Consider the following 24,332-nt stretch of genomic DNA (forward strand, 5'->3'; position numbering starts at 1 on the left):
AGTGGTGCCATCTATTTGGTGACATTTCAATCTAATAATTCGTTTTCAATCACTCAATCAATTCAAAAATGACAAATTTCCATTAAATGATAATGATTGATATAATCATTTTTAATCAATTAATATTTATAATAATAATAATAAGGATATAAGAAATAATGTGAAAGTGATAAAAAGAGAGAGAGATTAATGTGTGTGTGTGCATGCATTTGAAAAAATTTTATAAAGAATTGGATGTCAATAATCGGGGCCGATGTGTGTGTGTGTGTATGTGTTTTAGTGTTTAAATCATATCCATCCATATATGATAATAAAATTGAAATATTACGATTTTCGTTAATTAATTGATTGAATTATTAATTTTAATGAAAGATTAATGTATTTGTTTTTTTATGTGTGTGTGTGTATAATAATAATAAAAGATAATGTGCTTGTGTGTGTGTGTGTGTGCATGATGGAGATTTTGTTTTTTTTCGAAAGAAGAATTTTTTTCCAATCATTCTTTGAATGATTTCAATCTCATCATCATAAATTAATCAAACGAAAAAAAATTGATTTTTAGAAATGAACAACAAATTTAAATTTTGGGTTGTGTTTATATATGAATATAATATAATATTTAACAGAAAAAAAAATTTACAAACAATGTGTATAGTGGTGGTGGTGTGGTGGATAAAGATTGTGTAGGGATGATTTTCATTTGAAATAATTTTGATTGAATAAAAACTGTGGCAGGAAATTCAAAAAAAAATAATAATAATTTAGAAATAACAACACTATACATGTTTTGGAGAAAGAAAGAGAGAGAGAGAACAAAGAATTTTCAAGAATAGATAATGGTAGGTGGTTTTAAAAATTTTTGAAATTGAAAACAACAATTTTGTTACTCGGGGTTGGTGATGATGGTAGTGGTTTTTGTATAGCCGTAGTCGATTGATAATGAAGATTGATGGATTTGATGATGAAGATCAATTTTTTCAAGCTTTTTTTTGTGTGTGAGTGAAAATTTTAAAAATGAACAACAAACGAAAAAAAAATTATGTTCATTTTTCGAGGTAACTTTGATTTGATTTTTGTTTTCATAATTGTGTGTGTGTGTGTGTTTGTGTTATGTACAGCAATAGCAGCAGAAAAAAAATTTAAAACCAAAATAATGGATTGTGGTATCATACATGGGGAGTGTGTGTTTTTGTCTGTCCTGTATACATATTCAAACGGAAAAAAAACTGAAAAGGAAAATCAAAATAAAAATTGTACAGATCAGTTTGTCCATAAAACAAAGGGGTAGAGTTAGTGTTTAAAACACGCACAAACACAAACATATCAAACGAATGAATGAGACAAAAAAAACTATATCATGATGGAAGAAGAAAATTTACAAACTTCACCTTGGATTTGGTGTGTTTCAGTAATAGAAACATTCACATTTGTCTTAATGTGTGTGTGTGTGGGTGTGTGCCATATATCACAAAATTGTACAAAAAAAAATCCCGAAATTGAAAAACGGAAAACAGAATCCTTTCATGGGCCATGTGATGTTATTGTCGATGATGATGGGAAGGAAAAAAACAAGCAACAGTTCGGCAAAAGAATATAATTTACACAATTAAAAAAAAATTTACACAGGAAAAAGGAAAACGTAGACAAGACGGATGATTTGATGATATATATGAAGATGGTGGTTGTTGAGAACATTTTTTGAGTTATTCTTTTTTTTTGTTTTGTTTAAATATTTATACGAAAAAAAATATCACAGATCCAGAATCATTCTTCTTTGTTTTTTTAGATTAATAATCAATTTCATTTTGTTTTCGTTGTTTAATATACCAAATGTCGAGGCTGATGTTTGCATTTTTGCCTGTTATATTTTGAATGAATGAAATATTGGCATAGGATCTTGAAATCATCATCAACATAGTTCATCATTATCATCGATAATCATCCCAATAAAGTTCGGCTGGTGGTAGATGTAAATATCATACAAATTCTGCGATGGCTGGCTGACTTACACCACTAGTGTGTGTGTGTATGTGTGTGTGTGTGTGTGTGTGTGCGTGTGTTTGTATTCAGGAATTTGGTTTTGTTTTTGCTAAAAAAAAAAATTTAAAAAAAATCCATTCTTGTGTATGTGAGTGTAAATTAAAGTAGTGATCATCATCATCATTGGTCATAAATCATCAATATATTAGAAGCATGTATGTTTAAGTTGTCCAGTATTAATCGAAAGACTTTTTGGCTGTTTATGAACATGAATGAGTGAGGATATATTAATTCTTATCAACACAAACACCAAAAAGAATCATTGTTGTTTGTTGTCTATTTCAGAATCAATTTTTTTCATTGATTGATTGATTTGATTCGATAAAATCATCAGCAAAAAAAAGAGGAAAAAAATTCTCCATCAAATCAATGTGTGGGTGTGTGTTTGAGGATGCGTGTGAATGAAATATCTTATCAAAAATCTATTTAAAAATTGTAATATAGTTTTTTCGCTTATTATTCAAAACTAAAAGAAAATGAAATGAAAAACAAAGAAAATCAAATGATGAATTGATGAAAGAAAAAAAAATGGATGAATTATGGATTAAAATATATTTAATAGATGTGTGATTGTTTAAAATTGATAAATTGACAAAACGTGTGTTTAGTGTGTGTATGAAGGAAAAAAATTGAATTGAACATATTTATAAATGTCTTGAATATAAATCTCTCTGTTTGTAAGTGTTTATGTTTAAATGAAATGGTTTTTCTTCAAGAATTTTAGTAGTTTAGTTAGACAATAATAGCAATAAAATTATCATTAACTTCAAAAATTTTGGTCTCAAAATTTTACTATATCTAGGTAGGTGTGGTGTGGATGTGTATGTATATTATCGTAACACTAGTGGTGTACCAGCAGTTGTAGCTGTTGCTGCTGTAGCAGCCACGCTAACACCTCCACCTGTAACAGTTGATGATGTCGATGATGATGATGTTTGGCCAATACCCGGTGATACGGATGATGATCCAGTACGACGATCTTTCATTGATGTTGCTGTTGATGATGGTGAACCATTTGTTGATTCAATACCGAAACCTAGAATGACATAAAATTTCAAAGATATGTAAAAATTAATCGTTCTTACTGTTAGCCAACGATGATGGTGTGAATGGTTGAGCCGAAAGATTAAATTGTGAGTATAAGTAATTTGCACGTGGTACAAATACCGGTGCATTTGGATTCGCACCATTTGCTGTCACTGAATTCGATCCGACTGGATTTGAATTGGCTCCATTGCCGCTCATTAGGCCACCATTGGTTAATAGGCCAGCAGCATTCGAATTGGTTTGACTATTCGATTTGACTGCTACATTCGTTGGTGTCGTTGCTGATGATGATGTTTGTACACGATTCGTACCAAAACCTCCGGATGTTAATGATGATACTACACCACCCAATGAAGCAGCACGTGATTGACCAATAACTGATGTTGTTGGCGGGGTCGATGATGATGCGGGATGTGCTTGTTGTTGTGGTGAACCAGCACCACCGCCTGTCATTCCGGTTAGAAATTTACTTGCCGAATTAGCGGCACCAAACAAACCGGAAGCGGGGGACCATGATCCTTGATGTTGTATGGCAGCAGCGGCAGCCATTTGCTGTTGTTGTTGTTGTTGCTGAAAATTGACATGTTGTTGTTGATGGAAAAAATATTGTGCCGCTGATTGATAAGGTTGAAATGGTCCAGGTGGTGCGCCTGCTGGTCCACCAGGTTGTTGATTCGTAGTTTGAGAACCGGTAGCACCGGCTGCTCCAGGAAATAATGGTCCAGCTGATGCAGAACCAGAACCAGGTCCACCGGTACTAACTGGACCAAATACTGGACCAAGACCATTAACAGTGGCACCAAGTGCCGATGCGTATGCATGATGATCAACACCACTAAAACCATTGGTCAATGATGCAGCGCCACCAACTGGTGATGCTCCGATTCCATGATGAGAATTAGGTGTAGAACCAGCAGCAGCGAGTGCTCCATTTGCTACACCGGCACCACCATTTCCGTTCATTGCATGATAAGAAGCGACACTATTATTTACAAAGCTTGCCGATGTTGTCGAAATGAATTGATTCATCAGACTGGCTGCAGGTGATTGTTGACGATTTTGTTGTTTAGTCGATGAAACACCAGCTGATCCAGCCAAGTGGGCAGCAACAGCCAAATGATTACCAACAGCCATCGATGCCAAATGTCTTTGATGTTGTGCCAGATGAGATAGGGATTTCATTTTCATACGTGAAGAATTTTCAAACGCCTATGGAAACAAAATGGAAAAAAATAAAATGAGTTAAAATCCACAAATAAAGAGTTAAACATACCGTTTTCGATCGATGTTCGATAGATCGTTGTTCCAATTCATCAATATTGATTGAATCAACAAAATTCTCTTTACGACCATCGCCCAATTTGGCCACTATACAATATGATCCTTTATTCTCACCAAATCTGATTGAAAACGGTTAGATTTTTAGCAATTTGTTACAATTCAAGGATGTCTCATCTTACCGGCAAGTAACTTCGGATGGATCGATCCACAATGTCAATTCGACTGGCAAACGTAATGCATCATAACTAATACCCGCATGTTGACAGGCCATTTCAATGGAATAATCAACACGACAGTTTTGATTAATCCGTATACAACGATACCCTTGTCCTTTGGACGGATTATTCGGATACCAATGATTCTGGAAACGTTGTGTTAAGATTTCTATTAATTTTTGTGAGAATTTTTTGATTTTCTCTTCATTTAATTGTTGACTATTATTCGTTGTTGTTGTCGCTGTTGATGTTTGATGAGAATCTTGTGTCGATATTTTTGAATCTCCACATTTTGAAGTCGTTGTATTATTATTATTATTATTATTATTATTATTGGTATTAGATGTTAACGAACCATTTGACGTCCCACTATTAACAGCACTACCACCGGATCCACCAGGATCCGGATTACTTTTAGTGGCCAAAAGCCTAGTCAAAAATGTAACAGCCGCTTCAATCTCTTCACGCATAATAATCGTTTGTATAATAAAACGTTGCGTTGTCGTTGTGGTCGCAATGATGATGATTTTTTAAATAAAATTTTTTTCAATATTAATGTTTTTCTATGACGACAATGATGATAATGACGATGATGATAATGATTTGATGATGATGATGATAAACACACAATTTTATACAAAATTAAATCATTTTGTAGCTTTGATTGTTGTTTTTGTTGTCGTCGTTGTTTAATTTCAAAATTTTTATTGAAATCAATTAGTTTATTAATCGTATGTTTTAGTTTCGAATTTGTTCGTAGTTGTCGTTGTTCGTACATCGATAATCGTCGTTTTATTTACGATTAATGATGTACAATATATGAAAAACACAAACAATTTACACACCTAATTTTTACACAAGGTATTTTGAAGCTTTTTTGTTATTATGACAAAAAAAGCTTCAAAATATTCAAACAAAAGAATATTCACCATCACCACACCAATGACGATGCAATATGAATTGAGAAATCGGAACATTAACAAAGAATTTCAAGGCAATAATACACCCATCATCATCATCATAATTGATGAAATGAAACCAAACTTTCTTAACATAAAGGTATAAAATAACCACTAACGATATACAAGTTGTTGTTTCACACTTGGCAAAAAAAAAAATTTGTTGATTGAATAATCCAACCACATACACACACACACACACACATATGCTCAAAAAACGAGCACCACCACCACAATCACAAAACAAACACAGACACAGAGTGTTGAGAAACTTTCTTCGTCAATGAAAGTTGATTGTTGATTTTTTCTTCTCCAATTATAAGGATGTATATTTTTCGTTGCTTGTTTGATGTAAATTTTTTTTGTGTGATGTACGCAGAGTTTGCGCGATTCGAACAAAAAAAAAAATGAAAAAATTTTGTCCGTTTCTTCGTTATGTTGTTAGTATTGTTCTTTCTGGTTGTTTCAAAAACAAGACAAAAAAAAATTAAATTTTTAATTAATAAATAAAAAACAAAAAAAAAGAAAAACTGATTATAAAAAAATTCTTTAATTTTTCGCATTATTTATTTATTAGATCATCATCATCAAGGTAAATATTCTACCTAAAACTTGAGAGAAAAAAAATGGCAAAAATCTAAAATCATCAACTAATTTCACTAAGTGAAACACGAAACATGAACACACACACACATCACACAAACAAAAACACCAGACAAAAACAATTCTTCATAATCTAATCAGAATCAAATTACATAAACAAAGTGGAAAAAACATCCTACACCCAGGATCATCCTCCACTACACGTGTAATTCCAGGTAACGATATGAAAAAAAAATTCTCGAGAAAAGTTTATCATGTAATTTCTAATAATTCGCGAAAATTTCAAAGTACAACTAGAAAAAAACCACTTTGAAGATCAAATATTCGATTCATAATGGTTCGATAAATATTAAGGAAAAACAAAAAAAAATTAATCAACCAAAAATCATTACCAAAACAAAAATTGGCAAAATAAAATTTAGCCTCGCATTACAAAAACTGTGTATGTGTGTGTGCATGGAGTGTTTTCTATCACCAAATAATATCATCGTTGAATGTAAAATGTCATATGACAATATCAAAAATGCATTCACTATTTGTATATGGATACCATCCATTCATCATCGACAATATACATCGATCAATGAGATCAACGGATACAACCACCATCAACCTATCAAACAAAAACAAACACACGTGATAAGTTTGATTGTTGACGATGTCTATTGATTGATTGAGGATGTTAAACAAATGAAATTTAAAAAACAATAAAATCTAAGCCGATCAAACATTTTTTGCATTTTCAAATGGTCATTTCATCATTATCATCATCATCTTGTCAAATATATGTTATATGGATCTAATCAACAATGAAAAAAATGAACCTTGGCACTTTTCATTAGAATGATAATTTGATCCTTGAAATTAGTCGCAAAGGGTGAGAAAAAGAAATAAAAAACACTATCACAATTTAGATAACAGAAACAGCAACGAAAAAAAGCAGAAAAATGACGAAATTAACACCGTTTAGATTTGGTCAATTGATTTTCTGGTAAATACAAATTGTTTTGTTTTTCCTGATAACATAAATATCAACAATAGCGAATTTCAATTTGTGAAAACATTTATGATCAGAAAACAGGCAATTTTTTTTGTCTGGTACAATTTATTCAAAAAATCGAAATTCGTTACCTTTGTCTAATAATGTAGTTGTTGCTGAAGTCGAATCAAAACTCCTAGATACAAAAATCAAAAAGAACATTCCAACATTTCAATAATTCTAAGCTCATTACTATAGTAAAATGGTACATACCTTCTCTCAAGATTTTCTGGAGATTTGATATGGCGAAAAAAACGATTGATTTGCGATTTGTAGTTGTTGGCAATAATCAAATACCAACACAAACAGATAGAAAGGAGACAGCAAAAAAATACACTTTATTTTAGGTGATGTTAATCTTTTTTTTCTTTCAAAACTATTGTTATGGTTTAATAATTCTTGAACAACAATTTTCAATGATAATCAAATCGAATATAATGATAATAATCGTCGTTTTTTTTGTGTATGCTGATTAATATTATGGGCGAGTGAAAATAATGATGAGCCGAGCAGTGATCAGATCAAAACTTGTGAATAATGACGACAACATGCAACCAACAAAACATACAGATGTACACATACTTTACACAAAGAGACTGAAATATTCGAAAGAACAAAAGATGTGGGAAAAAAGGGAAATCCTCGATAAATTTGGTAGTAGCATAAAGATTGTCAATCATTAAGAATTGTAGTAGTCAACAACTTTGTTAATATTTGATATGTGTGGGTGTTTTGTAGTAGTTTCAATATTCATAAGGAAAGAGATAATAATCATTCAAGGGTCTATTCATGAAAACCATGCGAAAAGGGATAGAAATATTAAAAATTGATAGCAGCATAATTTAATGATAGATTTTATTTGTTGTTAGCAACAAAAAAACTAATACTCAATAATAATTACATGCGCACAACCACAGAAAGACGACGTCATCGTAAAATTTATATTGTCACATTCTTTATGAATTAATCCAAAATAATGATGATTACATTGCCATCTTTTGATCAATAATCAAAATATAATCATAGAATTGGATTTTGTTTCAATGTTCCAAAACTAAATGTGAATATAATACATACATCTCTGACAAAAAAAAAAAAAAAACAAAAAATTATCAAATTATCTCGAAAGACCTTCCAAAAAAAAGATAGAGAAAAAAATATCGACAACAACAACAATAATAATAAAATAAAAATATATCAATGTACAAATCTACAATTCAAGGATCCAATCATCACCATCATATCAAGATCGTATAATAATAGAAATAAAATAGAAAAAAATTGTCCTTTAAAGTTTATTGTTTGGCCACAAAAAAAACCTTGTGTCAATAAAAAAAAACAATATAGCTTTTTTCAGAATTTCAATTCTAAATGTGTAAGTATAAGTATACAGTATTTGTATGTATTAAGGAAATAATAACTGATGATAGAAAGAGAGCAATGAAGCTATGATCCAGAATCTTCTGCTCATCATCATCACATTCACATTAATGTGTTTTATTATTTGTTTGGCCTAAAATCTATCTATATAAATGTTCTAGCTAATTCCATGTCATTCTACATTTGATCGAAAGAATATTTATTTCATCGTATATCAACAAATTTGGTCATTTTTTTCGAATTATTTACTAATTCAATCCATGTTTCACATTTCACAACATTTTTGATGTATGTATGTATGTATTTTTGTATTTTTCATCGAAAAAATCACAAAATTTTCCATTTTTATTCAATCCTTTGATTTTTTTTTTTTGGAAAATTTTTCTTTGTGTGTATACAACAAACATTCATATATATCTCTGTTTGTTTACTCTGATGACAACGAATGTATCATCATATTCATTGAGTTGCTTGTAATCTACTAAAGCTAAAAGTGGAAAAGTTAAATGTTTTTCGGTTTTTCATTTACCACATATAATTATGATCATCATTCATCATTGATTTTTTTGATTTGTTTGAAAATTTCCTTCAAAATAAGAAAAATCATCAAATATATGTTTTATGTTTATACGTTGATGATGATTGCGAGTGAGGGAAAAAACCAGATAGAAAACGTTCGATATTCAATAAAAACAACAGACAGACTTATCAAATATTCACAATCGAAATATCGATTGATTCGTTTTGGATTTTTTCCCTTCATTTCCAATTTATTATTATTATTATCAATTTTTCTTTTTTTTTGATTGATTGATTGAATCCATTTGATTCATTGAAAAACAATTACATCCGGTATATAGTAGATGTAATTTTTCATATATTTTATATAGATAATAAAACTGTTTGTAACCATTGATTCCTTTTTCAATTCAAAATTTAGATTTGAAAATGTTGAAAAAATCAAATAAAAAACGTCAAAAGAAGAATTTGAACCCTCCAATAGTCGTAATTTGTGATAATAATAGAAATGAATTGGTTTGATAGATGAATGGATGGAAAAATCCTTGTAAATTTGATAACAAATTGATCGATTGATGATGTCAATGATGATGATGTCGATGGTCTGATATACACGCTACTGTTGCTGCTGTTATTATTATCATCAACAGTGTTGCTGTTGTTGTTGTTGTTGTTTTTGTTGGGTCAAGTTCCAAAGGTTTACCAAATATAATAATTGACATATCAAGTACAATTGATGTGGGGAAAAAAACATAATCCATATATTGTACACAAAATAATATAAAATCCAATTGTTTCATTCTGGAACAAATTTCTTGTTGTTGTTGTTGTTGTTGTTGTTATTATTGTTCTTGTTTTCAATCAATTTGATCGATTGAATGGATTGATTGATTTAATCAACAATAAAAATAATAATAACAACAACATCGATTGATAAGTTTTTTTTTTATCAAACAAAAAAAAACGATTTTTTTTTTGGTCAGACATTCGATCGTAAAAAAATATCTATCACGACCACCGTTTTTTTCTATTTTTTTTTTTGGCTGGTTTGTAATCGATGATGATTTTTTTTTTTGGAATGAGAAATTTCAACAATTTTTTTAGCTTGATTTATTTCTTTATCCATTCTTATGTCTTGCCGGTTAGTAACAAGCCGGTTGATTGAAATGAAATGATTCGAATCGAATGATTTTGATTTTTTTTTTGTGCTGTCAAAATTTTTTTTTTTTGTTGTTGTTGTTGTTGTTGGTATTGGTGATGAATTTATTTTCAAGTAATAATTATATTTTCATTCATGACACACACACACACGCACACGCACTCATACACTGATAAACACTGATTCAACATTATGAATTTCATATTTTGTTGTTGTTGTTATTGTCATCATTATCAATTGATTTGATGGCCATTCTAAATTTAGCCACGAGAAAAAAAATATTCAAATTGCAATTTTGTTAATTATTTATCCATACACACACACACACACACACAAAGTAACGAAAAAAGATCAAAGACACACATTTTTAGTTCAAATTCGAATGTTTTTTTTCCAGTTTTACTAAACTGGTTCGATTTTCCAATTTCTTTCATTCATTCATTTTGACAATTCACGAAATGTCCATTTTTGTTTTCAAGAATTTTTCATGAATATCGTTGATCTGTTTGTTTTTATTTATGAAAATTTCCTAAAATTTCATTATTCATTTACCATCTAGGTGGCTGATGGACTGGCTGGCTAGCTAGCTAGCTAGCTGTCAATCAAAGCCTTGTTGTTTGATTGATAATTATTATTATATAATATAATTTTTTATATTTCTTAAATCATTTGATTGATTGAAAATTAATTTCAATCGGAAATCAATTTCGAATGGCCATCACCATCTTCTTCATTATCATCCATCATGATAATGATTATATATCAATTATTGTTGCATCTTTGATCTGATTTTTTTTTCATCATTTCGTTGAAAATAATAATAAAAAAAACATCGAAAAAACTAAACCGATAAAAGCTTAAAAAAAACCACTACTACTACATTGTTTTTGATGATAAATTTTTTTCCAAAAAAAAAGAAAGAAAATAGAATGTGAATGTTGATGGCCTATATTGTAAGTAGTGGTAGAATGGAAAAATACACACAACATCATTAATGTTGTTTTTTTTTCAATGTATGGTCGTTTTATGATAAACATCATCATCATCATCATCATCATCATTTGCTGTCGTCTTGAATTTTGTTTTTTTTATAGTATCGTTGTTTATATGTCAAGAAAAGATTTGTCAACATTTTAAACGATGTTTAAATGCAAATTATATATCACCAAATAACAATCAGATTATGACTTGAATATGAATTGAATCAGATCAACACATACCACATGCACATACACACACTGACATTCCATGACAAAATTTTTTCTCTGTTGACAATTTTTTTATATTCATAATCATAATTATTATTATCGAATTGATATTTTTTTGTTTTAACTTTTTTCCAAAAAAAAAAAAAAAAAATCTTAAATCATCATCATCATTATGTCGATACATAATTCTTTGAAAGCGGTAAAATTTTTTCGACAAGATTCTACAAATAGAATCACCGATTATCATCGACAACAATATACTACTGATCATATTGTTGATTATCATGTACCACAATTGTTAAAGATTATAATTGAAAAACGACATGATAATAATAATAATAATAATCACAACAAGAATCAATCATTAACAAATTTATCGAAATTAAAATTACATCTCGATCCACAAGTGTTAAATTATCAAGTCCTACAAACATTGATTGTCAAAGGATTTCAGATTGAATGGTTCGCGATTTTTTGTTTTGTTTTGTTTTGTTTTTCGTTATAATTTTTTTGAAATTATTAAATTTTTGCTAACAAAAAAAAAATTTATTTTTTTTATCATTTTTTTCAATAGTGATTTTTTCCTGTATTATCTGCTGGATGAACAATTTCATCATATTCATTTTGGTCAACGTCGCCGTAATTCATCCTGTTCATCATCATTATCATCATCACCAACTTCATCTTCGTCATCATCATCGACTACATCGTTATCTCCAAAATATTTAGCCATCAAAAATGATGATGATTTAATCCAAGCATTGGATTATTCATTACAATCACGAAGCCCATTATATCTTGTTATCGATCTCGTTGATTTCAGACAATTATTACGGATGAGTTTCAAACAACATCATAATAATCATTCGAAGAAGAAAAATGATAAACAAAAAGAAGATTCTTCCAATAATAATAATAATGACGATGGTAATCAATCAACAATGGATAACGTCAGTTCACGATTACTCAAATATAAAGTCTTATCCGAATGGGATATTGTTACATCATCGGATATTATACTTGCTCAAACAATGACCAAAACTAATTCATTCATATTGAATCAGATTGAAAAACTAAAACAACGTGCCATCGTACAGCATGCACGTTTACAGGCTGAATTAGTCTCTACGACAAATGTTAAACGTAAGGCCATGTTAACGGCAACCAATTCATGGTTATTAGCTGAAGCCATCTATCAATATTTAATGTCAAACGATGATACTAATCGACCAGTACATGGACCAATACATGATATATGGCCATTTCTTGATTCTGAAGGACGTGTTCGCTGTCAACGTGATTTTCGTATAGCCATCTATCGTCGCGGTATGGATCCAAACCTTCGACGTATTGGTTGGAAACATTTATTGAATGTATATCCAGATGATTATACTGGGCAAGAACGAATAGATTTTATACGGATACGATCAGAAACTTATTGTCAGATGCGTGATCTATGGCAACGAAATCGTATGACAGATCCAGAAGTTAGAAATGTTTGTAATATGGTCAGAAAAGATGTACGTCGTACGGATCGTCATCATAATTTTTATTATGGTCCAGATGGTGGTGAGGATGATTGTGATGATTGTCAAACAGATTCGGATGTTCCACATTTCGATAATGATAGTAATGATAGTGAGAATCATAAATCTAGTTCAACCAAATCAAAATTAAAAACTAATCCAAATGTTGTTAGCCTGTTCAACATTTTGGTCACCTATGCATTGAATCATTGTTATCGTTATTGTCAAGGTATGAGTGATCTTGCATCACCATTATTGTATGTAATGAAAGATGAATCACATGCATATATTGCATTCTGTGCATTGATGCAACGATTGGGCGAGAATTTCTCCACCGATGGTGGTGCTATATCGAGAAAATTTCGTAATCTAAAACATTTACTGCAACATTATGATCGAGAATTTTATCGTTATCTACAAAGAGAAAATGCCGAAGAATTATTGTTCTGTTATCGATGGATCCTCCTGGATTTGAAACGTGAATTTCCATTTGATGATGTGCTGGAAGTATTGGAAGTACTTTGGGCATCTATACCACCACAATCATCATCCGGTCCCAAATCAAGCAATTCTAAAACATCAAATTTGATGAATCTATTTGATTCGGATTTTCTTTACGTGCCGAATCGTAATTCCAGTGATAACCGTGAACGACAACAAGAAACAGATATATTGGAGAAAATTACCGAATCACAATCGGTTGAACAAAAAAAATTATCGACAAAACCATTACAACGACCTAAATTAAGGACAATAAAATTTATGCCAAATATGTTGAGTACTGATTCACAAACAACCGCACAGGCAATGGATTCACCATCATCTTTAACAGATATGGATTTTCAGATTCAATCATCAACATCCGGCCGAACATCAGCACCACTTCCTTGGGATAGTCCAAATTTAATTTCAAAATCCCAACATCAATCGGACAAATTTGAACAAATTCAATCATCTAGTCAACAACAATTTTTCAGATATGATATTGATTCATTCAGTGGTGATTCAAATTATGATGGTGATGGTGAAGATGATGAAGATCTAATGGCCAATAAATCGATGATTTTGATGATGGAACAGGATGCTGAGGATTCTGATTCAAAAAAGCCACCAACAGATGATGTATCGTCTACATGTTCAACATTTGATTCCGGTATTCAACGTTCGAATACGATAACATCGTATCAAGGTATGATGATTTATATTGGTTTGAATTTAATGTTATTGCAATTGATCATTTTTGATTAATAGATCTAACTCAAAGCCTTCGTAAAGAATCGACAAATATTCGTCATGCTTATCCGATCTCCAGTTCTCATTGTAATGGTGATTGTTCTGATGATAATGATGAAGAGATTTCCACACCTGTTAATAATCGTATTGAAATTCTATCGAATCTTTCTGTCGATCATGGATATCTAACCGACGGTCATCCACAAAATCGATGCTATCATTCTCAACAATCGCCATCAAGATTACGATCACAATCAACACCGATTTGTCAGCCTCGTTTGATACAATTTCCACCTAAAGCAAAACAATTACTTGGATATGATCCAAGCTATGATGATGATTATTCTGATGGTTCCAAAACGATCGTTTCATCAACTAGTTCACCATTACAGCAGCTTCAGCAACAACCACCTGAAGTACAAGTAATCGAAGCAATTAATGAACAATTTAACAATCTATCGGCGAAATCTGTATCGGAAGAGATGCTTAATTCTACTATCAGACAAATGGAAACATTAAAAGTTGATTCAATGACAACATCTGATCATTCATCATGTAGTTCATCATCGATAGAATTATTACCGACACCGTCTGAAGTACTACTCATGGAACAACAGGATCAATTGCAACGACAAAAGCAACCAGAAGAGGAAATAAATGAGGAAGATTTTCCTCTGATATCACCGGAACAACTTGGCTCGAATGATGCATTCATGTTGTTTATTTGTTTAACACTATTACTACAAAATCGTGATCATATCATAAGAAATCATTTGGATCGAAATGATATACAAATGTATTTTGATGGCCTTGTACGAAAACATAATGTTCGATCGGTATTGCAAGATGCACGTCATTTATTTCATACATATTTGGCTGAATGGCGTCGTCACCATAATCATCATCAAAAACAGTCATCATCGGTTGCAGCTGCTGAACGTAATGAACGAGCATAATCTTTATATTTGTTTTCATGTGTTTTTTCTTTTGATTCATTTTTTATTCATTAATTTTTTTTTAAATTCTCATTCATTAATGTGTTTGAAAAAATTTTATTAAAGACAAATAAAATTTAAAAAAAAACGAATATATTAGAGCTATGTTTCTTGTGTCTGTTCCGGTTGTGATTTGGATGCTGATGATGATATCCGTTCGAACATGACAATCAATTCACAGCGTTCAGTATGTGGAAATAGATCAACGGCTACCGTTTCCACTGGTATAAATGGAGCTTTGTGATATGCACGTGATATAGGTCGACATAAGCTATATAATCAATTAATTAACCAAAATGAGTAAAGAATCAAACAAAATAAACATACTCTATGAAATTATTACGGGCGGCCATTGCTTCACAAGCGACATAGATAACACGACGGATCTTTTGATTATTTCGCAGACATTTGATTATGTTTGCAGCTAATTTTCAAAGAGTAATTCAAAATTAGTTTGAAAATTTAATTACAATTAAATACAGGCAAAAAAAAACATACGCAATCCATTTCTTGGTGGATCCAATATGGCAACGAAATCTGCATCACGTTCTTTTGAACTAATTTGATCCAATATAGGACCAACTAATTTTTCTGCACGGCCACAATGAAATTCTACATTAACGATACCATTATGTTTGACATTAAATCGAGCATCTTCAACAGCCTCTTCATTCAATTCAAATCCAAAAACACTTTTCACACGTTTAGCGATAGAAAGTCCAATGGTTCCAGTACCACAACAGATATCTAAAACAATTGTTTCCGGTCCACAACTAGCAAGTTCGACAATTTTTCCATACAGCAATTCAGCTGCTGAAACATTTACCTGAAAAAATGATGTCGAACTGATACGAAATTCAAGATGTTCTTCATCTTGCGGAAGTTTTAATCGTTCGTAAATATGTGTCTCTCCACAAAGAAAACGACTATGATCACATTGATTCGAATATCTATCTTCGATTATTTCAACATAAACAGATCGAACACCGATTTTTGGTTCCTGTTCAAAATGTTCTCGCAATTTTTGACATTCACATTCAAGTTCTGTATCCGTCATCGTTGGCTGTCTGGTAAGTCGTATCGATATTAATGCTTCATTTTGTCGATTTAATCGTACAAGAATTTGTCGCCAGTAACCTTCATGTGTAACCGGATCATAACCATCTAGAGTGGTTCGTTCCCGTAGATAATGTTGAAAATGTTCCAAAATACATCGTGCTTGTGGATTAATAATTGGACAATTTTCCGGTGGGCTAACTACACGTACGGAACCTTCACGATAAAGACCAAGACGAAATCCAACTTGTCGATCGGCACCGATACTAAATTCATATTTATTCCTATAACCATTGATTATTGGTGATCGAAGAAAATTCGTTTTCAAACGTTCCGGAGCATGATTTCGAAACCAATCCATTGTCGGTTGAAGTTCGGGTCCTGGTCTAGTATATTTAAAATCCGTTGCACATCGTTGCCACATTGATTTCAATAATTTAATTTTTCGATTAATTTGTTCATCATATGGAACATTCCACAATGAACACACTTGATCATTTACAATTTTATCTCTCTCTTCGGCCGTCGTCGAATTACTATAATTTAAATCAACGTTATTCTTATTGCCATCATTATTATTGTTTGTTTTATCGTCATTGTCGATCGATTTCAATTTTTGCATTCGATGTTCGATTTGTCTCTGTATCAATGGATCGGGTAATGGTGCCGATTCACGGCAGGTTAATTGACGGCCACGAAATTCGATATTATTAAGCATGTTTAATGCTTGCGATCGTTCTTTTTCATTTCTGAACGTTACATATGCATGTGATTTATTCGATGATTTCAAGGACATTAATTTCATTTTACGATATATGATTTGTTTTTTTCGTAAAAATTTAAGGAATGCCTTATGTCAAAACAAAAACAAAAAAATAAAAAATAATGGAAATAAAAGTAAACTGTAGTGTCTCAAGACATTGTTATTGATTGATGGGTTGGGTCGTGGAATGGAAATTTTCACCTACCTGATATTTTATATTTACCGGCAGATTGTTGATTTCAATTTTAAATATTTCACTTGTTTGTGATTGTTGTTGTGTATAGCCTAATGGATCGAGTGATTGTTCGGATCTTTGTTTTTGTTGTTGTTTATTATCATCATTTTCATTAGGTTTATTATGAATAGAATTTACTTCTTCCATCTTTTTTTCCAACAAAAAAAACACTCGCGGTAAATGTACACTGAAATTGTCAAATTCAAGTTATTCTAAAGGATCCCAAAATCAATCGAATGCGCACGTGTTAATAATGTTTGTATGTTTTGGATGATGGCCAAATCTACCTGATCGATCCAATCGAAGCCGAAATGGTTGAATTTAAATTGTGAAACTTTCGGTAACTTTTATAAATGATCATACGAATCGATTAAATTTTTTTTTTGTCAGAATCGAACCACCATATACCATTTTAAATCAAACGAAAGAAAATGGCAACAAAAAAAATTCAACATAATTATCTTTCTATATATATCATTATCATTATTATGATGAAAACGAGGGAAAAATGTGAATTTTTCTTTCAAATTTTTCAATCATTATTCATTGAAAAACATGATCGATTCACGTTTCTCCCTTTTTCTCTTTTCTCAAATATTTCATTTGAATTCAGTTCGAAAACAAAACAAAAAAAATTCAAATAATACTCATTTATATTACAAAAATTGTCATTAATATTACAAAACTTTCGAGAGAATATATTGTTGAAGTTATATATAATTTTTTTAAACAAACAACCAGAAAATTTTCTCTTCTCATCATTTTTTTTCTCCGCCATTGTTTATACAATTTCTTCTCGTATTGGACAACTTAATTATAATTATTCGATGATCATCATTTAAGTTCAAGATCCACATATACTTTAAATACTGGCAATCATAATGTTTGTATTGAAAATCATTAATCATTTCTATCCAATTCTGAAACAACCAAATCTATCTAATTATGGAACATCATCATTAATATGTGTTAAAAATCCAACGGATAGAATTAAATTCTGGTCATTTGTTCGCCGTGAACTTATATCATTCAAAGGTGTCGAATATTATCATAAGCTAACATGGTTTATGTATCATACCAATGTATTAGGTGATCATTGTTGTCGTAAATGGGTATATTGGATTCTCTGGCTACAATATCTAGCATTCATACGTATATTATTTCTATATTTTTATCCATTATCACATCTTCAACGAATCGAATGGGCCGATGCTGCCTATATTTATTTTGATGATAATCTTATGAATTTATTATATTCAGCATTTATAATGTGCGTATTTATTGAGAAAAATGTTTATTTCAATAGTGATCGTCGTTTATTTGCCATATTGAATGGTATTATTAATCATCCATCGATTTGTCCTGAATTGACATATAATCCATTTGATGATGATAAATGGTTATTCACCTTACGACAATTAATGATAGTGTTATTAAATAGTCTACAAATTATAGTCAATTCAATGATAGCCATTAATATATTTTATTTACATTGGACAACATATACGATAATACAAAAAGATTGGCCAAAATCATCATTGTTATTTGAATTTGAATTTCAAAATTTGACAAATTTTATCATCACAACAATAATCATCTATTGTCAATGGCTATTTAGAATATTCATCAAAATCATATGGTTCGAATTGAATACATTCATATTTATGGTGGATATAATGTTAAAATCACGAACATTAATAACTGGTGCAACCTATATACTTGCATATACAATATTATTCTATGTTGAATTGAAACAAATTGCTCAAATTCTTTATCATAATCATTATGATCAACAATTACAATTATCGATGAACAATATAACAATACGTATAAATCGTTTTATGTATAAACATAATCGTCTTTTTGAACGTATTATGATGGTTGATCGTGTTATGTCGAAAACATTTTTCTGGTTTATGATGGCATCATTGCCAATCAACATATATCTATCGGCATGGATTCTAGCACATTTTAAAAATATAATGATAAATTTTCGTCCATTATTAATGCATTATATAGTGGCCATATTAATCGTTTTTGGTACTTTGTTGGGCGTATTTTTTGTTCATTATATTCTGGCATTATATCCAACAGCTATACATAGTAAATCTGGTATTAAACATTTATTACATTTAGAAGCATGTCGACTACAACAACAACGGCCATTAAATAATAATCATTCACAATTTAAAAAAAGAATAATGAATTGTCGAATATTGATTCTACGAACACATTTAAAACAAGTTAATTATATTGCAAAATTTCATGTGAAAAATCGTTATGGATTCACCTATTGTAATACAGGATTGATTACATTGAATTCATTTTTTCGTGTAAGTATTCATTTGTTTGATTTGATGATTTTGTATATTACTGAAATGACTAATAATGATATTTCCATTTCAATTCCATTCCATTCCATTCCATTGTTCTATATATAGTCATTGATGATTTATCTAAAAGTTTTACTTTTAGTTTATAAACTACATTCAATATGATTTTTTGTTTTTTCATTGATTTTTCAAATTGATTACAATAACGATTTTGATTTTACCATTTTGATTTCGTCATTTATTTCTTTATTTTTATCCATTAACATTAGCGTGAATTGCCCCTTCCCCTTTGAAAAATCATCATTAGAATTCAAAATTCTAGTGATTAGAATAGAATAATTTTCAAGTTTCATCAAATACATGTTTCATCTATCTGATAACAGATGTCCCTATTATGAATTGGTTTTGGTGTATTCGAATACAAACCAAAATGAAAACTTTTTGCAATCATCAATGGTTCAAATGTATACATTGGATGGGATCTTGCTCATGAGTCGTTTTATATTTCGAGTTGATCCAAAAAGACGGAGAAGAAGGCATTGAAAAATGTGTATAGTTTGGCCATGTTTTATGTGGTGTGGCCAATTTGTTTCAATACTGCTGATGAGGAGAAATTATTTTTGTTTTTTTTTATGTCAAAAAGGAAAAAAAACAATTTCAACATATTTTTTTTCACACAACCAAAAAAAAAAGTCACCACCACCATCAACATCACATCACTTCATCTTCATCTCCATAAAATAACAAACAAAATTAAAATATTGCCATATTTGAATGTTAACACATTAGGAATTTTTTTTTACGGAAAAATAGTTTTCAATTAATTATTAACTGAATGAATGAAACTAGCAGCAAAGCTGAACAAGAAAAAAAAATTCAATTTTCAAATGCTATTAGCAATTTATATATATAGCACATCACATTATTATTCATCATCATCACTATATATACCGTATCTGTGTTGCATTTTTTTTTTCGTTTCGTTTTTAATGTCCTATATATTTTAGCAACCAAAAATAATAAAAAGTCTTTATTATTCAATCATCATCATACACATTCTGTTATTCTATATACAACCTATATACAATTCTTACATTCAATTTCGAGGATATAACCACGTGGTTCAGACGTGGTTTCTTCACGCTCTTTTTCTTAATTTTTTTTTGTGTATGTGTGTGTGTGTGTGTGTGTATGTGTGACAACCCTAACAGCTTAGCTTTTATTACGAATTCAACTTTTTTAAATTCAAGGAAAAAAAACATGGTATTCAAAACCAACAACGAAAATGATGATAATTTTAACTTTGATGATGTATCAGACACATTACCTGTCGATCGTCAACGAATCGAAATGATAAATGACAGAATGGCCGATTATGTTGATGATGATGATGAAGATGGTAAGTAATTTTTGTTTTGATAACAAATAATTTGATATGATAAATTTTTTTTATGAAAAAAATAAAAATGTTTTGGGATTTTTAATGTTTTTTTTTTGCTTGATTTATACTGAATCTGTAGTTTTTGATGGTTTGTTTATTGAAATATTGTCGGATGTGTGTGTGTATGTGTGTGTAAACATTTGTGGACACATGAAACATTAACACGGATTTTACTAGGAAATTGTTGATTTTTTTTCGATATCCATTTCATGATTTAGTAAATATATAGAGTTATTTATGATTATCGAGAACATCGATGAATTTGAATGAATGAATGACTATAGTGTTTCAATAATTATTTGGGGCGTTTTTACACTCCATCATCATCATCATTATGACTTTTATTATTTTCATTTATCACTCGCTGTATGAGTTGAATTTGAATCTGAATATAAAAACATTCATCATTAAATTCAAATGTCAATTAACCTCCTCCTCCCCCCTAGCAATGACATGTACACAATGAACAGTCATTTATTCAAATAATCAAGAATCGATATACAATTTTTTTTGTTAAATTAATTCTGTTCTTGTTTTATATTTTTCCATTGGCTTGGCATAATCAATTGATTTTGTTTTTGCTCTGATCTTTTTTTTCTTCTATTGACAACAGAGATTAATATCGCAATTGGGAAAAAACATTAATTCAGAATATATATATTGCCTGTAAATGGTTAGGATTTGCAAAGTTTGTAAAAAAAAAATTGATGAATTTGGCAAACACAGCATATATATAGTATATAGGAGAAATGTCATGTGCGATGTGTGAATTATTTCGAATAAATATAAATATTTACAATCAATCATTTTGCTTCGGTTGTAGGTTTTTGACCAAAATTTTCAGAAACAATCAAAAAAAAAAAAAAAAATCAAAGAACAAATATCACACACACACACACACACACATACATATAGGGTTAATGTTTTCTTGATCATCATCAAAGAGAGATATGCCTAAAACGCCGCCATTTTTCATATCATATCTCATCATATATTTATATCATTGGTATATTCAAACTATTCATATATCTTCAATCGATTGATTGATTGGATGAGGTCGTCAAAGATTCATCAGGTTTCATGCATTAAATATATACAGTGGCAAAAAAAGCATTACGTTAATCATGTTCGATGTTATTGATCGATGTTGTATTTGATTCGAATGAATGTTCGAATTGGAAAAATAAAAATTTCCAATTCATTTTATATTGTGGTGGCGGCGGAGGCGGCGGGCAATTTTTTTCGAATTATTTTATTTTATTTTTTGTTTTCATTTTCAATTTTTTCTTTTCAATTTAGTCATTTTTTTTCTATTTGAAATATTTAAAAAAAAATATTGTCTTGCAGCTGTGATCCTGATTTTTATTGATCTCAAAAATTTTTCCCCATTTCTGGTTATTTTATAATTATTCTCCTATATATCGTAGAAAATAAACGAATATTTGCCGATTCATTGAATGGTCATATAGTCAAAATGGACAATACTACAAATAATCAATTAAATGGCAAAGTAATCAATCAAATGAATAAACAGCCACCATCACCAGCATCGAATAATTCTAATCTCATTGATCGATATAATTTTGTCTATATCGTATTACTATTACATGGTATTGCTATGCTAATGCCATGGAATATGTTCATCAATGCTACCGAGGTAGGTGAACACATTTTATAATTTTTTTTCTGATTTATTTTGTGTATTTATGATTTTTATTCAACAGTATTTCACTGATTATAAACTTACAATTCAATTGAATAATGGTACAAAAATTGAATCAAAATATAAGGAATATTTTCTTAGTAATTTGGGTATAGCATCACAAGTGCCGAATGTTTTGTTCAATATACTCAATATTTTCTTTCAATTTGGGTAAGTTGTTTTTTTTTTGTTAATTGTATAATATATACCCATCAAAATGTTCTAAATCGATTTTGATCTGTTGATTGATCCAGAAACAAAAGTGATCCTACTGGTGGATTTAATATTCGAATATTGGGAGCAATTTTCATCGAATTAATCTTCATCATCATTACTGTATTATTGGCATGGATTGATACAAACGATTGGGTGACAACATTTTTCTATCTTACAATGGTTACCGTTATCATATTGAACATGGTGAATGCTATCTATCAGAATTCTTTTTATGGTCTCGGTTCTCGTTTACCGATGAGATATACGAATGCCATTGTAACCGGTACAAATGTATGTGGTACATTTACATCGTTGATCAACATTGCCACCATAGCAATGTCACCGAATAAACGTATTGCAGCAATTTATTTCTTCACTTCCGCTATTGTTGTCCTATTTCTTGCTTTCACATCGTTTTTTATGTTGAAGAAAAATGTAAGTTTGAAAACTCAAAAAATTTTTTTGACTGTATTTTTTTCAATTTACAAAATTATAGAAATATTTCCTGTATTATCTACGAAACACTCATCTTCAACAACAACCAACAACAACGATAACGATAGATGGCACAACAGAAACAGAAATGAAAACAAAAACAACTACGGAAAATCAAAATCTTTTGACCACCACTACCGATTCTGACCGTGATTTAGAATCAAAAGAAAAAATTTCCGATAAACAACAACCGAAATCAGAACGGCCACCATATCTATACGTATTTCGATTCGTTTGGAAACAATGTTTGAATGTATTCCTCGTGTTTTTCGTTACACTTGCCACGTTTCCTGTCATTCAATCCGATATCCGACCCATAAATCCGGAATATTTTGGATCAAAAGAATTGACCGACAAATACTATGTAGCTGTCGCCTGTTTTCTAGTTTTCAATTCTTGTGCATTGTTTGGTAATTTGGTGCCCAATTTTGTTATTTTTCCCGGTCCTGATAAATTATGGATACCGGTAGTGTCACGATTTTTATTCATACCATTTTTTATGCTTTGTAATTATGCACCGAATCGACGACAATGGCCAGTATTGATACAATCAGATCTACTTTATCTCTTTGGCAGCATTCTGATGGGTTTTAGTTCCGGTTATTATAGCTCATTATGTATGATGTATACACCACAATCAGTACCGGATCCAAAATTGGCCGGTACAGCCGGTATGATGGCAGCCGCATCATTAATATGTGGTATATTTTTAGGTGTAAATTTTTCATCCGTACTTGCTTGGTTTATTCGACAATAATTTTTTTCAAATTATTAGTTTTTATTTTATTAGACATTTTATTATTGAATTTTATTTTAAATTCTAATCATTTTTAAAGAAAAAAATGAATTAAATTCTATTTAAAATGACCAATACATCAGTAAATTAT

General features: G+C 30.3%; 5 protein-coding genes across 16 annotated transcripts; 3 read left to right on the forward strand and 2 right to left on the reverse strand.

Moving 5' to 3' along the window:
* Window positions 1-82: 82 nt before the first annotated feature.
* LOC124489955 (uncharacterized) lies at window positions 83-7,762 on the reverse strand. Of its 7 annotated transcripts, none has more exons than XM_075729874.1 (7): window positions 7,398-7,715; window positions 7,277-7,320; window positions 5,513-5,998; window positions 4,548-5,241; window positions 4,361-4,487; window positions 3,126-4,296; window positions 83-3,076 (listed from the first exon to the last, which is right to left on the reverse strand). In XM_075729874.1, the coding sequence occupies exons 4-7, from the start codon at window positions 5,051-5,053 to the stop codon at window positions 2,871-2,873; spliced, it is 2,010 nt and encodes a 669-aa protein (XP_075585989.1). In that variant the 5' UTR covers window positions 5,054-5,241; window positions 5,513-5,998; window positions 7,277-7,320; window positions 7,398-7,715; the 3' UTR covers window positions 83-2,870. The 7 variants fall into 7 exon arrangements, with proteins under 7 accessions (XP_075585989.1, XP_075585990.1, XP_046908350.2 ...); XM_075729875.1 differs by having other exon boundaries at window positions 4,548-4,866; window positions 4,939-5,998; XM_047052394.2 differs by lacking the exons at window positions 7,277-7,320; window positions 7,398-7,715 and adding an exon at window positions 6,538-6,653 and having other exon boundaries at window positions 4,548-4,866; window positions 4,939-5,998.
* Window positions 7,763-8,283: 521 nt separating this feature from the next.
* LOC124490090 (uncharacterized) lies at window positions 8,284-15,292 on the forward strand. Of its 4 annotated transcripts, none has more exons than XM_075729881.1 (4): window positions 8,284-8,559; window positions 8,726-8,856; window positions 12,025-14,165; window positions 14,228-15,292. In XM_075729881.1, the coding sequence occupies exons 3-4, from the start codon at window positions 12,287-12,289 to the stop codon at window positions 15,163-15,165; spliced, it is 2,817 nt and encodes a 938-aa protein (XP_075585996.1). In that variant the 5' UTR covers window positions 8,284-8,559; window positions 8,726-8,856; window positions 12,025-12,286; the 3' UTR covers window positions 15,166-15,292. The 4 variants fall into 4 exon arrangements, with proteins under 4 accessions (XP_075585996.1, XP_075585994.1, XP_075585993.1 ...); XM_075729879.1 differs by having other exon boundaries at window positions 8,726-8,852; XM_075729878.1 differs by lacking the exon at window positions 8,726-8,856.
* On the reverse strand, window positions 15,188-17,543 carry LOC124489961 (tRNA (uracil-5-)-methyltransferase homolog A). Of its 2 annotated transcripts, none has more exons than XM_047052400.2 (4): window positions 17,229-17,543; window positions 15,703-17,110; window positions 15,532-15,628; window positions 15,188-15,475 (listed from the first exon to the last, which is right to left on the reverse strand). In XM_047052400.2, exons 1-4 carry the CDS (start codon window positions 17,403-17,405, stop codon window positions 15,307-15,309), a joined length of 1,851 nt encoding a protein of 616 aa, XP_046908356.1. In that variant the 5' UTR covers window positions 17,406-17,543; the 3' UTR covers window positions 15,188-15,306. The 2 variants fall into 2 exon arrangements, with proteins under 2 accessions (XP_046908356.1, XP_046908357.1); XM_047052401.2 differs by having other exon boundaries at window positions 17,247-17,513.
* Window positions 17,544-18,203: 660 nt separating this feature from the next.
* On the forward strand, window positions 18,204-19,756 carry LOC124500559 (uncharacterized). Its single transcript, XM_075729964.1, is given in 3 exon segments — window positions 18,204-18,228; window positions 18,270-19,591; window positions 19,700-19,756. Coding segments are annotated over 3 exon segments (1,404 nt in total).
* A 245-nt stretch (window positions 19,757-20,001) lies between these two features.
* On the forward strand, window positions 20,002-24,316 carry LOC124489966 (equilibrative nucleoside transporter 1). Of its 2 annotated transcripts, none has more exons than XM_047052414.2 (5): window positions 20,002-20,990; window positions 22,460-22,689; window positions 22,757-22,905; window positions 22,989-23,385; window positions 23,447-24,316. In XM_047052414.2, exons 1-5 carry the CDS (start codon window positions 20,783-20,785, stop codon window positions 24,200-24,202), a joined length of 1,740 nt encoding a protein of 579 aa, XP_046908370.2. In that variant the 5' UTR covers window positions 20,002-20,782; the 3' UTR covers window positions 24,203-24,316. The 2 variants fall into 2 exon arrangements, with proteins under 2 accessions (XP_046908370.2, XP_046908371.2); XM_047052415.2 differs by having other exon boundaries at window positions 20,003-20,990; window positions 22,332-22,689.
* The last annotated feature ends 16 nt before the right edge of the window (window positions 24,317-24,332 follow it).

Source organism: Dermatophagoides farinae, chromosome 4 (assembly GCF_024713945.1).
Source record: "Dermatophagoides farinae isolate YC_2012a chromosome 4, ASM2471394v1, whole genome shotgun sequence".
Classification (NCBI taxonomy): domain Eukaryota; kingdom Metazoa; phylum Arthropoda; class Arachnida; order Sarcoptiformes; family Pyroglyphidae; genus Dermatophagoides; species Dermatophagoides farinae.